General features: G+C 39.0%; 1 protein-coding gene across 1 annotated transcript; it reads left to right on the forward strand.

Moving 5' to 3' along the window:
• On the forward strand, window positions 1-14,643 carry stxbp2 (syntaxin binding protein 2). The gene is made up of 19 exons (XM_083780676.1): window positions 1-86; window positions 2,832-2,881; window positions 3,000-3,081; window positions 3,474-3,550; window positions 3,659-3,734; window positions 3,866-3,969; window positions 4,081-4,229; window positions 4,348-4,432; window positions 5,512-5,642; window positions 6,274-6,381; window positions 6,916-6,973; window positions 7,080-7,145; window positions 7,335-7,415; window positions 10,116-10,257; window positions 10,731-10,837; window positions 10,931-11,029; window positions 11,143-11,228; window positions 12,860-13,020; window positions 14,314-14,643. The coding sequence occupies exons 1-19, from the start codon at window positions 50-52 to the stop codon at window positions 14,391-14,393; spliced, it is 1,779 nt and encodes a 592-aa protein (XP_083636802.1). The 5' UTR covers window positions 1-49; the 3' UTR covers window positions 14,394-14,643.

A 14,643-nucleotide genomic window follows, 5' to 3' on the forward strand; every position in this document is an offset into this window, starting at 1 on the left:
GAAATCAACCAAAATCAACAAGGAAGTGACAGACTCACAAGTTGTCAAGATGGCACCGAGTGGGTTGAAGGCAGTAGTCGGAGAAAGTAAGTAACCTTTTCTTTCTTTTACTATATCCTCAAAAATATAGAGTGGCCTCAATGTGATGTTTTATCCTAAACACGTCATGCGGATCTCTCTGGGTCTTTTGATAGCGTGTGTTTGAATAGCAAAAGGTGAATGACGTAAGTGATTTCTCACCCCCCCAAAGATAAACTAACCGTGTTTTTGCTTGGAAATGGAGCACTGTGCCACGTAAAAAAAACAAACAATCATATGATGCGGATGTATGGTAGTCGTTAAATTGACCAGGGATATTAGTTAATTTGAATACACAGAATCGAGAGGTAGCATAATAACCGAGCGTTAGCTTACTGTTGTTGACAGGTGTCCGCTAAGGAAGTTAGTTCTGTTCACCTGCCTTATTGTTTACTTTGAAATGGTTTGGTTCATTCGTTTAAAATATAGGTGAAAATGAACGGAATTTTAAAGATGAAAACGTTTCTCAGCTGTCTCTGCTTGAGACTTGGGGGGTGTGTTGAAGAAGAATGTATGAATCATAGTAATGTTCCATCCACATTTCATAACGACGTGCATTTGTTTTCTAATAATAACTGTGTTGTGGACTGGTCGTGGTGGTGACTAATTGTCTGCCAAGAAGCCAATCGATAATGATCTTAACCTGATCGCAGTGATGCTAGATACTAGCCTAAAGACTATTCTTCACCTGTTGAAGATATCAGACTGCTTTATTTTCGCCCAGGTTACCTTAAAACACACAAGGAATGTGCCCTGTAATGGTGATGTTAGGTCATACCAGTTAACCGATGATGAATTCCTGTTCTGTTCTTTAGCTACATAAAAGTGTCTATTTGTATGTCTCTAAATGTTTTGATGAATTGAACAATGTGGACCCTGTTGTAAACAAGTGTAATGCTTAATTGGGTCGTCCACTCACAGTTAACAGTCTTTGTATTGAGTTTGTGCTTAAAATGTACTGTAAATTCTACAAACTGTTAATAAATATTTCAATCAATCAAAATACTAGTTAACCGCAGCCAATAGTATCAAGTATTCACAGAGAGCTATTTATTTAGCTAGCATAAACATCTACTGATTCTACTCTAACTGTATGTGTTCATAATCACAGAACAATGTACTATCTCCACCATTATACATTTATAGCTGAATGTTGCTACAGTGCCAAGTAATGTCATACAAGGAAATACTGAGGGAAGAACATCAGTTCCTCATTTCTCATCATTACTTGTGTGTGACTCAGTAATGACACATCAGAGGTTTTCAAGTAGAGATGTACTGTATTACCGATTCCGATCGATATACCCACAACTTCAAATGGTGAGGGTGTACTGTACACTGTCAGTTATGGAGGTCCTTGAAATTAAAATGTTTGAGTGCAACATCAACTGAAGCAATAAAAATATTACTATTATGAAATATCACGTGATAAATTACCTGCTATCGGAATGACATAATAGTAGACTGGCAATAACATCCTTTTAGGCAGTATTCAACAGCTTTTCCGATACCGGTATCGGAACAACTTTAGTTTCAAGACATAAAATGCAACTTAAAAAAATACTTTATTGTTGATTTATAGCTTGAATTGATTACCACAAGTATTGTGCCAGTAAAGTATCATTTAATCATAAATCAACAGCTTTAATATGATATATTTTAGTACTAGGTCTAGGTTTAGTATATTATTAGAGATATACAAGCTCAAAGCTGCAGGTCACAGTGTGTCATCATTAGTGTGTCATTGAAGAACAGAGAAGTTGTCTGTCTGCTGCTATAATGAGAGATAACACCCAAGACCACATTCCAGATGCTCATCTTATCCCCCTCAGGGGCTATAAGTTAACTGCACACACACAGTTACATTTTAAAGTCTCTCACAACAGATCTGAGCTGGTAACACGCATACATTGATAGGCTACATCAGCGGTGACCAAAACGAGAGATTGTGTTTGCCCAGGAAAATACAGTGGAAATAGCTGATCTACAAGCTCACGACGTGTTTCACTACTTCTTAAACATTTGTTTTCTAATTTATGGGCTACATGATTTGTGTGGTTAACGTAATAGTCAGTGTAAAGGGCCGTTCACACTGAACACTATAAAACTATAACCATATTTTTCACCATTGTATTTCTTTATTATAGTTGGTGTGAACTCTGCCATCCACTTGACTTTTTTTAACTAGATTTTATTTTTATACTTATAGTTATAGTGCTCAGTGTGCAATGTGTAAACCATTAAAAAGATTCTACAAATACATTCTGATTCCGTAATTCGGAAATTAAACACTTTTCCAAAAGGTTCAAAAATATACGAAGTGACCCACTGTGAGCTTGTACATCTCCTATTTCTTTAGCCAACACTAAAATCTAAAATGGCACTAAAATAAACGTCCTTTTTTTAATGGGTTTAGACTAAGCGTGCAGTGCAAGGATTCCAAGGAAGCTGCATGAATGAACATTTAAGTGGTGAAATCCAAGTCTTGAACTCCACTGAACCCTCAGGGCAAACAACATTATGGATATCATTTACAAAAAATAAAATACAACAAATATGATCCATTGCTTATGTATTCCTATGAAGGGGAGAAAGGCATGGTAAAGTTGTATGACACATACTTGATACTTCTTTGATTATAGCAGCTAGAGAGGTTCCTTCCCCTCAGTCTAATGAATAGAATAGGCCTAATATTCCTTCTGCATTATGTATATTACTTAATAAATCCACATTGGTCTCTTGTTTCCTCACAGAAATTCTGAATGGAGTCATTAGAAGCATCAAGAAAGATGGCGAGTGGAAGGTGAGAGTTGGCGCCTTAATTTTTTTTATCCTCACTCACACATTTGATGTTCAATCATGTTCTGTGTTACTCCAGCATTTAATTTGTTTGATGTACTGTACCTGTTCTGTTACTCCAGGTCCTCATTGTGGATCACATGAGTATGCGAATTTTGTCATCTTGCTGCAAGATGTCTGACATTTTGGCAGAAGGGGTGACCAGTAAGTATGGAGGCAATATATTGTGAAGGTGTTACAACATTAGGAACAGTGCCATACTTGACAAATCAATGATTTATTAAGTACTGAATAAGTAGTCACACTGTCTACACCTATGTTTGAACCTGTTTAGCCCAAATTAGGTTAATAATGCACATTTTAAAATCTGGTTTTGGCAGCTTATGGCAGTTATTGTAGGCAGTGTTTTCTTGGCCACTTGGAGGATGAGACTAATAACTATATAAACCCATTCCTGAGTGATCTTTTCCCCCACATTTCATTAATAACAAAAGGACTTCCCATCATTGGAGGATTGCATTGTTGCCTTTCCTTTACAGTATTGTTCCAAACATTTGATAATATTTTATTAAAATGTGTCTTCTTCCACTACACAGTTGTGGAGGATATCAATAAACGCAGGGAGCCCATCAATAGTCTAGAGGCCATTTATCTGATTTCTCCAGTGGAGAAGGTGAGAGTCGAGACATGAGCCTTAACCTGTTCACAATGTCACAACCATAACCATTATATGGGTTATTATGTTTTTCTAATTGTTTTTTGCCTTCTATTTGAATTTCAGTCGGTCCATGCTCTGATCAATGACTTCAAAGATACTGCCTTTACTTACAAAGCAGCACATATCTTCTTCACAGAGTGTAAGTTGTTTCATAGATGTTAGTATACGTATACACAAGTATTAGCATGCATGTTTTTTTAAAAAAATTTCAGCTTCTGGTGTTTATTGATGTGGATCTAAATTGATTATAAGTTGATGTCTCGTCTGTAGCTTGTCCAGATGGTCTCTTTGCTGAAATTGGGAGATCTCGGGTCGCCAAGGTCATCAAGACTTTGAAAGAGATCAATGTTTCTTTCTTGCCGTACGAGTCTCAGGTGTGTGACGAGGATATTTCTTTCCTAGCTTTCCTCAAGCTGGTTCATTCTGTTGAGCGAGCCAGTTCAAAGCAGCCGATATGAACCTCACCTCCTTCCCTTACCCTTCAGGTGTTCACCCTGGACGACCCCACCTCCATGCACTGCTTCTATAGCCCTGTTGCGTCCACAGACAAAGGCAAAATGATGGAGAAGCTGGCCGAGCAGATTGCCACTCTCTGTGACACGCTGAAGGAGTACCCTGCTATCCGCTACCGCAGGTATATATATATATATATATAGTAACCCGACATAAATGTTTTATTAGCAGCATTCATTCCATTGTATTCACACCTGCTCACTTCAAAGTTCTACAACCATCCTGTCTCCACTCTCCAGGGGCCCGGAAGAAAATGCAAGACTAGCAGAGGAGGTCTACCAGCGCCTCAATGCTCATAAAGCAGACAACCCAAGCATGGGAGAGGTGAGGCTCTACTGCACATTTTACTTTGTATAATAATGTATGTATTTTTTATAGTATTTAAGATTTATTATTTTAATTATTAATCTATGTCAAGACGTATGAACAAACTTCTCGTGGTGTGTGATCCATTTCTAGCTAAAGGAGGTTGTTTTTATAATAAAGGCTAGCTGTAACAGCCCCACTGAAATTATGCTTCTCTATGGGTTTCAACGTTTGTGGGAGTTTCTGTGCTTTCTGGTTTTATTTCCTGTTAATTATTTTTCTACTTGTTGCTGGACCTTGCTCTCTATCTTCTCTTCTTCATTTCTGTTTTTCATAGCTGACATATTGCGTCTGAGATGAGTCTCTACAGGCATGTATTACCTTTCCCTCTTTGCCTGAAATATAGTACAGTACAACATATCGTGTCATTTTCCAGTTCTTCTTGGGCTTTTTACCTATTTCAGCTCTTGCTGCTTTCTGAGCTTGTGTGCTATTCTCCTAATCTCCTTTATTCTCATCTCAAAGACAGTAATACTTGTTTGTGATGTTATCTAACACACCACAGATGCATTTTTATTGTATCGCACTTATATTTGTGAGAACAGCCAAGAAGTAGTAATATACCAAATAGACTTAACCCCCCCTGGTCCCCGTTCTTGAACATTCTAATATTGTTTTTTTGGGGGGGGTCCAGAAGCTTTGATGTGCCCAAAAGAGCTTCGAAGGTCAGGCCTAGTGTGCACATGTGCGCATGCATGTGCAAGGGTGTGCACATTTGTGTGCCTATAAGTATGCACTTATAGGCACATAAATGTGTGTCTAAGTGACACACACATGTGCATGTCTATGTACAGTATATGTGTGTATGTAAGTGCGCACACACGTGCATGTCTATGTACAGTATATGTGTGTATGCAAGTGCACACGCATACATATCTAATTGTGTATACACAGCATGTACAGTACTCAAAGGTTGTTTCATTGTGTCCTGCTGCGCTAGGTCAAAGATTCTAGAGGGAACACTACGTTGTCTTAATCGATGTGTGTGTGTGTGTGTGTGTGTGTGTGTGTGTTCCCTCCCCCCCTTCATCTTTTAGGGTCCTGAAAAAGCACGCTCACAATTACTGATTGTTGACCGTGGATTTGACCCTGTGTCACCCCTCCTACACGAGTTGACCTTCCAGGCCATGGCCTACGACCTGCTAGATATCCAGCAGGACATCTACCAGTGAGTCTCTCTACATCACTGCCTCCCAAACAGACACATTTTTATGGGTCCATTTATTCTACCAGTGAGTCTCTCTACATCACTGCTTCCCAAACAGACACATTTTTATGGGTTATTTTTTGTTTTTCCTATATTTTGTTTTTAATTATGATTATTTCAAAACATTTTTGGAAAAACATAAAAATAAATAAAGCTAAAGTTTTCATGAATTGAAAATAATGTAAAAGAACCACCATTCATCCGCTGAAAACTTAAGTGAGGTGCTGGAGCCATGAATTGAAAATAAAGGTCTGTAATTTCATGAAGAAATAAAATAAAAATAAAATAAATTCCATAAATTAGAAAACGTTTAAGAATAAGTGAAAATAGCCGATCTACAAGCTTGTGCGCTTGTGGATCTTGTGACGCGCTGTGCACTTGTAGATCTGCTATTTTCACTAGTTCGGGTCCCGGGGCAAACGTCTAATCTCTCTTTTGTGTCTTGACTTGCAAGTTTTGTAAGGAACCACGGACCTAACTGAATTCCAATGCTCTCATTTGTCCACTTAATTGTGCAGTCACTGCAGTGGTATGCTGCTGTGCCTGAAATTGTGCCGAAATTCCTTTTGTTTTGTACCCCCGTCGTGACCAGGTATCAGACGACTGGGATCGGAGACTCGAAGCAGCGGGAAGTGTTGCTGGATGAAGATGATGATCTGTGGATTCAGCTAAGGCACATGCACATAGCCGATGTCAGCAAGTGAGTCTAGCACAGTTGGATGAAGCCTGTCCCTGAGTCAACATTCAAAACCAGTGTTGGAAGATTTTTTCATTAACTGTATTTGTCATATTGTTATATTGTCAGTATTCTAATACTGTAATTCTAATACTATAATAATGGCTTAGCTTTTAAGATTTGTATATCGTCAATGTCAGCCAGACATCTTCTAGTATCTCGGATCTCCATATTTCATCTTGTGATTTTTTTTCTTCTAAATTAATGTTTATTTTATAAGACGTATTACAATGTTGTGCAAAAGTACCTCACCACTAGATGTGCTGTGAGCTCGTCTTCTAATTGACTTGCAAGGTTTCACAACGATAAATATATAAAATAATATTCTGGTAGAATTCCAATTCTGACAATGTCTTATTTATTGAATGATTAAGTTTAAAAGTCATGTTTCTTACTTATAAAAGTAAAAAATAATTAACTCTTGATTATATAAGGATTTACCATGATGAATGATACTTCATCCAAAGTAACTCTCAAATGCTTTACTCTTCCTTACAGGAAAGTGACAGAACTTCTCCGCACCTTTTGTGAGAGTAAGAGGATGACAACTGATAAAGTGAGTGTATACATTATGCCCACTGTATATTCGGTGGTAATTACATCATTTTTGTTATTTTTTTGTATCTTGTGTTTTGATTCTGAACATGTGTTTTGCTCTTCAGGCCAACATCAAAGATCTCTCTCAAATGGTAAAGAAGATGCCACAGTATCAGAAGGAGTTGAGCATGGTGAGTTCTGCTTTGGGCAGTATCTTATTATAAATGGCCGATTCTTCATCTCTAGTATCACCTCATGATTCTCAGTTAAAGGGACGATTCACCCTGAAATATCTACATACAGTACTAGCACATAACTACATTCATTACAGTGCTGTCACTGCTGTGCTGGTCCTAACCTTTACCTTTTTGGATTCACAGTACTCCACTCATCTGCATCTAGCTGATGCTTGCATGAAGAAATTCAAGGCCTCTGCTGATAAGCTTTGTGAGGTGGAACAGGTCAGTGTCACTGGATTTGTGTTTGTGGCTTTTTCTTTTTTTGTTAGGTTTTTATTCAAAGACGTGGAGTATAATGTATAAAAGTCCTTCGGAGTGTTTTGTTATCCCTATTTTGGGTATGTCATTATAGGCAAAACATTTCTAAAAGATTTAAAAGAATTGAAAAAATAATAATCTCTTTCCAAAATCTGAAAAGCATCGCAATGTGTGCGATGCTCACAATGCATCTTAATGTGTTGTGAGATTTTAGAGCTGCTATATACTTTTTATTTAGATCTGTTACACATATACTATACATTTCAAGCTGGGAACACCTGTCATTTTAGTAGTTACTATGTATAGAGCAGCATTATTTTATAAAGATTTGAAGTTTTTCAGAAGACTCTGGTCAGGAATGAGAAGGCGTTTTTGGGAATCAGCCTATCAGGGTAGGTGGATTGGCAAGTTTCTTTCAGCTTTAAGCTTCTGTGAAGAAAGTGGGTGGAGCTGAAGTTGTGAGTTATTTGTAGTCACTCACTTTACAAACTAGTCATTCAAGATGAGGGGGGAAATATAAACAAGACATTCCTCAATAGGTACTAGGTAGGCAACCAAAGATGACAATCAAATATTTTTGCTCATAATTTAGGTTCATAGTGTTAGTAACTTAGTGAAGTGGACTGCAACAGCTATAGTTGTCTTGTTTTAAATGCAAGCAAAAATAGTAACTATATCAAGATTGTTTTTGAATAAAGGCTTTACAGCATAAATAATCACTTTCCACCCACTATCCTAACATGGTAACCCACTAGCCACTGAGTTAAGAGTGCTTTGCTGTTGCTATAATGCTCACGCCCTCAATCCATATACAGTATAAAGGAAAGCCATGCTAGCATCTCTATTAATGGGTAATCTGGGTTTAAGTGGCATTGGCACAGCGTTGTGACGTTTATCAATCTTAATGGTAATATTGCATAATACATAATAATATTGCATTGAGACATCCTGTGCATAGTAATGCACAGGAAGCTGTTAAGTCACTACTGAGAGTAATGCCTTCAGCGTGCTGTCCAGAAATCCCCCTGCATCAACTTGAGCCTGGGGTAAAACGGCCGTCCCTGTCCCGGACCACTTCCAAGACCCAGGAAATTGTTTGGACGTCCGGTGTGTTCTCCACCGGATGTAGGCTTATATCAGATGAGTCACGGGCATCTTTTGCATGATTGTGGTATTATGTGATAGAAGTGTTAATGGGCTACTTGTTTGAGTGATTCTCTTGGTCCATTAATGGATCATCATCAGCATGTCTGAAAGCTGTCTCTATAATCATACAGGCATGTGTTGGCTTTAAGATGGACAGCTGGGGCCAGGCAGCCACAGCTCTTTACTGTCGGCTGTCCTCGTATGAATGCTCCACTGCATAGTTCTGTGCAGCGCCATCCAAATCTCCCTCTGTAACTGTATTAAGGATGACTCCCGCTAGTTGAAGTGTTTTATATTAATTGTGCGTAGCTTTGTGCTAGATTTATTTGGGCTGGGGATTCCTAGGAAGATTATGCACTTTTGCAGCTTTCTATTTTAAAGGCAAGACTGCACCAATGCAACTCCTTGCAACAAAACGGTTTTAAGGCCAGTGCACACCGATGCAAGTGCTTGCAACTGCCATTGGGGAATGGGGATTATGTTTGCAACTGAAGTACTTGCAAGTAGTTGCATGTTGCAATGCAAGGAGTTGCAATTAGTTGCATTGGTGTGGACTGCAATTTAGAAAGAACAACCCCCAACCCTAGCAATATGCATCGAATTAATGTGGCCAATATTTGGCACTGGTTTTCAAATGGCTTTTCGATCATGCATGCAGATTGGCTTTTTTTAATCATACTGTCATTTATTTACAGTTACTGTACTGTCAGACAGTAACTGCATTACATTTTGCTGAATGTAATATTTAAATAGAATTTCTTCACTTTATATTCAATACCACGATAGGACTTGCAGAATCGCTGACCTACATCATTAGCTGTTCTCTCAATCAATCACTGTTGTTCTTATTTTTTCAATTTAGTTGGTGTAAATACCGGGGGTAAGTAACAGGGCAGACACTCTGAGCTGGTTTTGTACCCGAGGTAGCCAATGGAGCTAATGATTGACTTCTCCTGAAAAATATTATACATTTATTTCCTAAAATGTAAAATACTCTCCCAAACTGAAATGCCTCTTTAATGTGGCACTCAATTCAAAGGAGCTTTATTGGCATGAGTAAACATATGTTTACATTGCCAAAGCAAGTGTAATAAAATGTAATAAAAAAATGTAATAATGTAATAAAAACAATAGAAAATGGGGACGGTATATACAGTTGAAGGGGGTACAGCATTATGTAAACAGAGCTATGTCACAATCACATTGTGTGTGTATGTGTATATATATATATACACACACACACACACACAGGGTATAAAGCTTTTTGAAACAAATAGAACCAATATTTTGCAGTCACTTTGGGCCATCCTTAGGGTGGTTGTATTGCTGCACCTTCTTTTATCGCAAAATCTTTCTGACGTGTCCGCACATTGTTGTATGGGAGTTTTTTGTTGTTTTCAACATCACTTTGGGTGTGTGTGTGTGTAATCTGTGCGAAGTACAGTATGTGTCTCTGATGTGACTCAGCCAAAACGACCTTTTAGACACTAGACAATGATCTACTGCTGCTTTCCACAGGACTTGGCCATGGGGTCGGATGCCGAAGGAGAGCCTCTAAAAGATGCCATGAAAAGCATTGTCCCTGTGCTCCTCAACACTGAAGTCCAGGCCTATGAAAAGATCCGCATTATTCTGAATTACATATTCCACAAGAAGAAGGGTGGGTACTAAAAAAACGTTCTGTATTAACCCATTCTGACCTGAGATCAGATTCATACGAGGTTTCCGCCGGACACACACTGGTCTGATGAACCCATTCTGACCTGAGATCAGATTCTAAAAATGTCAGTCGCTCTTCGATTTTTTTAAAATAGCAGACCTACAAGCTCGTATCACGCCACTCGGTGGCGCGATATGAGCTTGTAGATCTGCTATTTTTAAATAGCTAAAGCATAACATGATGCTGACACCAAAATAGGTGCCCGGTCAGAATGGGTTAAACAAAAAAGCACAAGGACTTTTTCATGCTCGTTTGTCTTGTGGTCTAATAAGCTCATATCCGTCTACATAAGACTGCCACTGAGAAGGACTAATTTAATATTTTGAAGTGCTGTAGTAGACTAAAGAGTTTTTAAAGATGCAGATCTTCTTGTTGGCTACCTCTCCATAAAGACTGTGATTGTCTCCATGTAGGCATCGGAGAGGAGAACCTGACAAAGCTCATCCAGCATGCCAACATACATGCCGACAGCAACATCATCACCAACATGCAGCATCTGGGCTGCAACATCATCTCTGGGGTAAATACTCCACTGCTTTTAGTTTGTTCACATTCTCCCTTTGCTTTAAGCCTAGCATGCCTTGATACCATCCCCCCCCCCCCGTTCTGTCAGGGTCCTAATGCAGGGAGAACACTTCCAGAGAAGAAAGAGCGCAAAGAAAGCACCTACCAGCTCTCTAGATGGACACCCACCATTAAAGACGTGATGGAGGTATGAACGTCGGAGGGCTACTGGGGACAGACATGGGACATGTCTCAGTGCTAACTTAGCCATTTGGATATTCTCATCCCTGACTTGGACGTCTCTGTTTCCATGTGTTGCAGAATGTTATTGAAGACAAACTGGACAAAAAGCTGTGGCCGTTCATCTCTGAGCCTGCTCAGATCAATACAACCCAGACAGCAGTCAGGTTTGTACTATTGAGAATGGTTAATGTTGTATTGTCTGTGCAATAATATGAATAAACTGAATTAAATGTAGATTAACCTACAGTATTTAGACCTGGAACACCTGTTATTATACTTTTCAAGCCGGGATCACCTGTGTACTTTTTAGAATAAAATGTGACGTTTTTATGAAAACTTAGCTCGGTATTTAGAAGGCGTTTTTAGAAAGGCACTTTGTAAGGCACTTTTGAAAAAGTTCAGCTTTTGGTTGACATTGACAATCCACTTGCTATCCAGTGGATTGCAGTATGTAGTTTAACTTCATCTAACTTTGACCAAGATTTTGTTAAAGTGAGCTGGAGGTGAAAAGGTGAAATTAAGCCAGTTTTACTTTGAATAAATCCCCCATAATCGCCATTGGTTTTCCAACATGATTGTGGCGCTTACAGCAACCACTATCATGAACTTGGGAAGATCATAATCTGCATTTGCTAATGGACAACGCTTTGTCTTGTTCCTGCTTGTCATAGAATTATTTCAGTTTAAATTTGAGGTGTTATTAATGTCAACACTGATATTCCATTATTATGACGGCAACTGTTATCTGTACTAGTGTGTGTGTGTGTGTGTGTGTGTGTGTGTGCTAAATCTGTCATGACTGTGGTCAACATCTGTCATTACGTCTGTCTCCCACGTGTTTAGATATGGTTAAGATTAGAAAATCCCCCAAACATACATCCAGATAACGGTTGTCTAATGACACCAACTGTTAACTGTACTATACTATGTATGTATGTGTACATAACGACAGATGCAGACGTGACATTATTATGATTGTGACATTAAAAAAAAGGTTTTGGAATTGTTCTTATTTTTTTTTAGGTTTTCTAATCTCAATTGCACCCAAAAAACCTGAACTTTGAACATTCAGTAGATTTTCTGTGATCTGGGGTTTTCTGGCTCAAACAGGTGCTCTGATTTGCCGGCAGTAAGTGATGTAAGACCCGGCAAATCCCATATATCTCAATGGGATTTGCCAGCAGATGTCACTGTTTTCACTGTGTTGCCTGTTTTCATTGTAGCTCAAAAGGCTTCCAAACCCCAAAGAAAACTTCAGACCACAGAAAATCCACTGAATGTTCAAAGTTCAGGTTTTTTGGGTGTAATTGAGGTCATAAAACCTAAAAGAAAAAAGAAAAAAAAAAAGAAAATGAATGTCATAAAACCTTTAATGTTTTAATCGTGAGAACGCACACACCAGATGTTTCCGTTATGACGCAGGACAACGCTCTTGGACTAGTAGAGATTCCAGGGATTTTATCAAACGTTATGACCGTCTGTCACTCGTCACATTACTGGGATATCATATGCTACATCTGCTATGCACAGAAATGTGCATCTCCAATAGCACTCCCTCACTCACTTCACGGATAGAGAAGAAACGGGTCGGTTTCATAAAGCAGGATTGCTTTAGCTTGACTTTGTGTTTAATTTATTATTATTCTTACTTGATTGATGGTAACAATCGATTGAGCAAGGGATCTTAACGTGAACCTGTCCACACCCTTGCCTGCTATCACTATTATCTCCCCCTTTTCTTTGTTATACCAAGTTTCCTCATTGTTCTTCTTTTGTTTGTCTGTTTGTTTTGCAGTGCACGTGCATATGGCCACTGGCACAAAAATAAGAATCCGCCAGAATATCGTTCAGGTCCTCGGCTCATCATCTTTGTGATCGGCGGGGTGTCGCACTCGGAGATGCGCTCTGCCTATGAGCTGACTCGAGCTACTGAAGGGAAGTGGGAGGTTTTGATCGGTAAGCACCCCCGTGTTGCTTTTGGCAGCAAATTTAGATTTTAGTTTTAGTCATAGTCTCTTGATTGATTGATTGATTGAAATATTTATTAACAGTTTGTAGAATTTACAGTACATTTTAAGCACAAACTCAATACAAAGACTGTTAACTGTGAGTGGACGACCCAATTAAGCATTACACTTGTTTACAACAGGGTCCACATTGTTCAATTCATCAAAACATTTAGAGACATACAAATAGACACTTCTATGTAGCTAAAGAACAGAACAGGAATTCATCATATAGGAAGCAAAAAGGGAAAAGATACATATACAGTGAGGGGAAATGGGGTGGGTGGGGGGGGGGGGATTCAGATTTTACAGAGGCCAGTTTCGAATTGCAGCCATCCGTAGGTGCCCTTTGAGAGCGGTTTTGAAGGAGTCAAGGGATTCACATGTCTTAATGACTGTTGGTAGGGCGTTCCACATTTTGGTGGCATAGGAGCGAAAATAATTTAGTCCCTTGTTTGTGCCGAATCTGGGTTGTACATGGTTTGTTGCACTCCCTCTGGTGTTGTGGGTGTGGACTTCGTTTACATTAAGGAAGTATTTAGACAGGTACATGGGTATCTTGGTGGTGTATCGAATCTTGTGGACCAGACCCATTGCAAGATGCTGTACTCTGTCGTCGACCCTAAGCCATCCCAGCCTGTCAAAGTGGGCAGGGGTGAGGTGGGTTCGGGGGGTGAGGCCAGGTGAATAGTTGAATAGCAGTTTTAGTCACCTGGAATGTCTTAGTGTTAGTCTAGTTTTAGTCGACTAAACATCATTTTTAACAAAATGTATTTTGGTGGGCCTTGATGCCGTCGTAATGACAGTTTTTTTTTTTTTATGTGTGCAAATCATTTAATATATATTCTTTCACAACAAATGTTTTAACTCAAATCTTTGCTTCTGGGGGCTCCCTGGAACAACATATTTTGAGATGGGGGTCCGTGGCCAAATACAGATAATTCTGGGGGTCCTTGACATGAAATAGTTTGAGCACCACAGATTTTTCAGAAAACTGTCAGAATTTAGAAGACATTTTGTAGAATTTGGTCTAATGGTTTAAATTGAGACTGAGTTGATGGATTGTGCTTGATTGTTTGAAATGTATTGACATTTTTATTCACAGGTAGCTAGAATGGGTACATTTCAAACGAGTCACAAAACTGCTACGAGGATGAAACCAGGAAAATCACTAAGACTTGTTTACATCAGGGTCCTCCATTTTCAATTCGTCAGAATTGACCTTCTCTGTTCTCCTCTGCAGGCTCATCTCACGTCCTAACCCCCACCAGCTTCCTGGATGATCTGAAGAGACTGGACCAGGTGCTTGCTCCTGATTGTTAGGTAACGTCCCTGGGCATGGAGGAGCACACTGCGATTATGCCTTCAAGTCTTTCGTTCAACATGATTCAGCACTGCAGGTCTTTAACAGGGTTTGAAGTCTCTGAAGCCGAACATGAAGATGTAAGAATCAACCACAAAACAAATGGTCAGAGTCAATCGTAAAACAAATACAGAATCGATCATAAAACAGAACTTAAAGGACAACTTTTGTTTTTTTCAAGGTTCATGTTTTAGGTTATTAGAGAAAGTA

The sequence above is a fragment of the Protomyctophum parallelum genome (assembly GCF_964188405.1).
Source record: "Protomyctophum parallelum genome assembly, chromosome: 13".
Taxonomy (NCBI): domain Eukaryota; kingdom Metazoa; phylum Chordata; class Actinopteri; order Myctophiformes; family Myctophidae; genus Protomyctophum; species Protomyctophum parallelum.

Excerpts from the sequence above, each read along its gene's own strand:
- stxbp2 (XM_083780676.1), top strand. The coding sequence starts at position 50 with ATGGCACCGAGTGGGTTGAAGGCAGTAGTCGGAGAAA. Across the intron at positions 3,735-3,865 it reads ACATATCTTCTTCACAGAGT|CTTGTCCAGATGGTCTCTTT; the intron begins GTAAGTTGTTTC and ends TCTCGTCTGTAG. Across the intron at positions 4,230-4,347 it reads CCTGCTATCCGCTACCGCAG|GGGCCCGGAAGAAAATGCAA; the intron begins GTATATATATAT and ends TCCACTCTCCAG.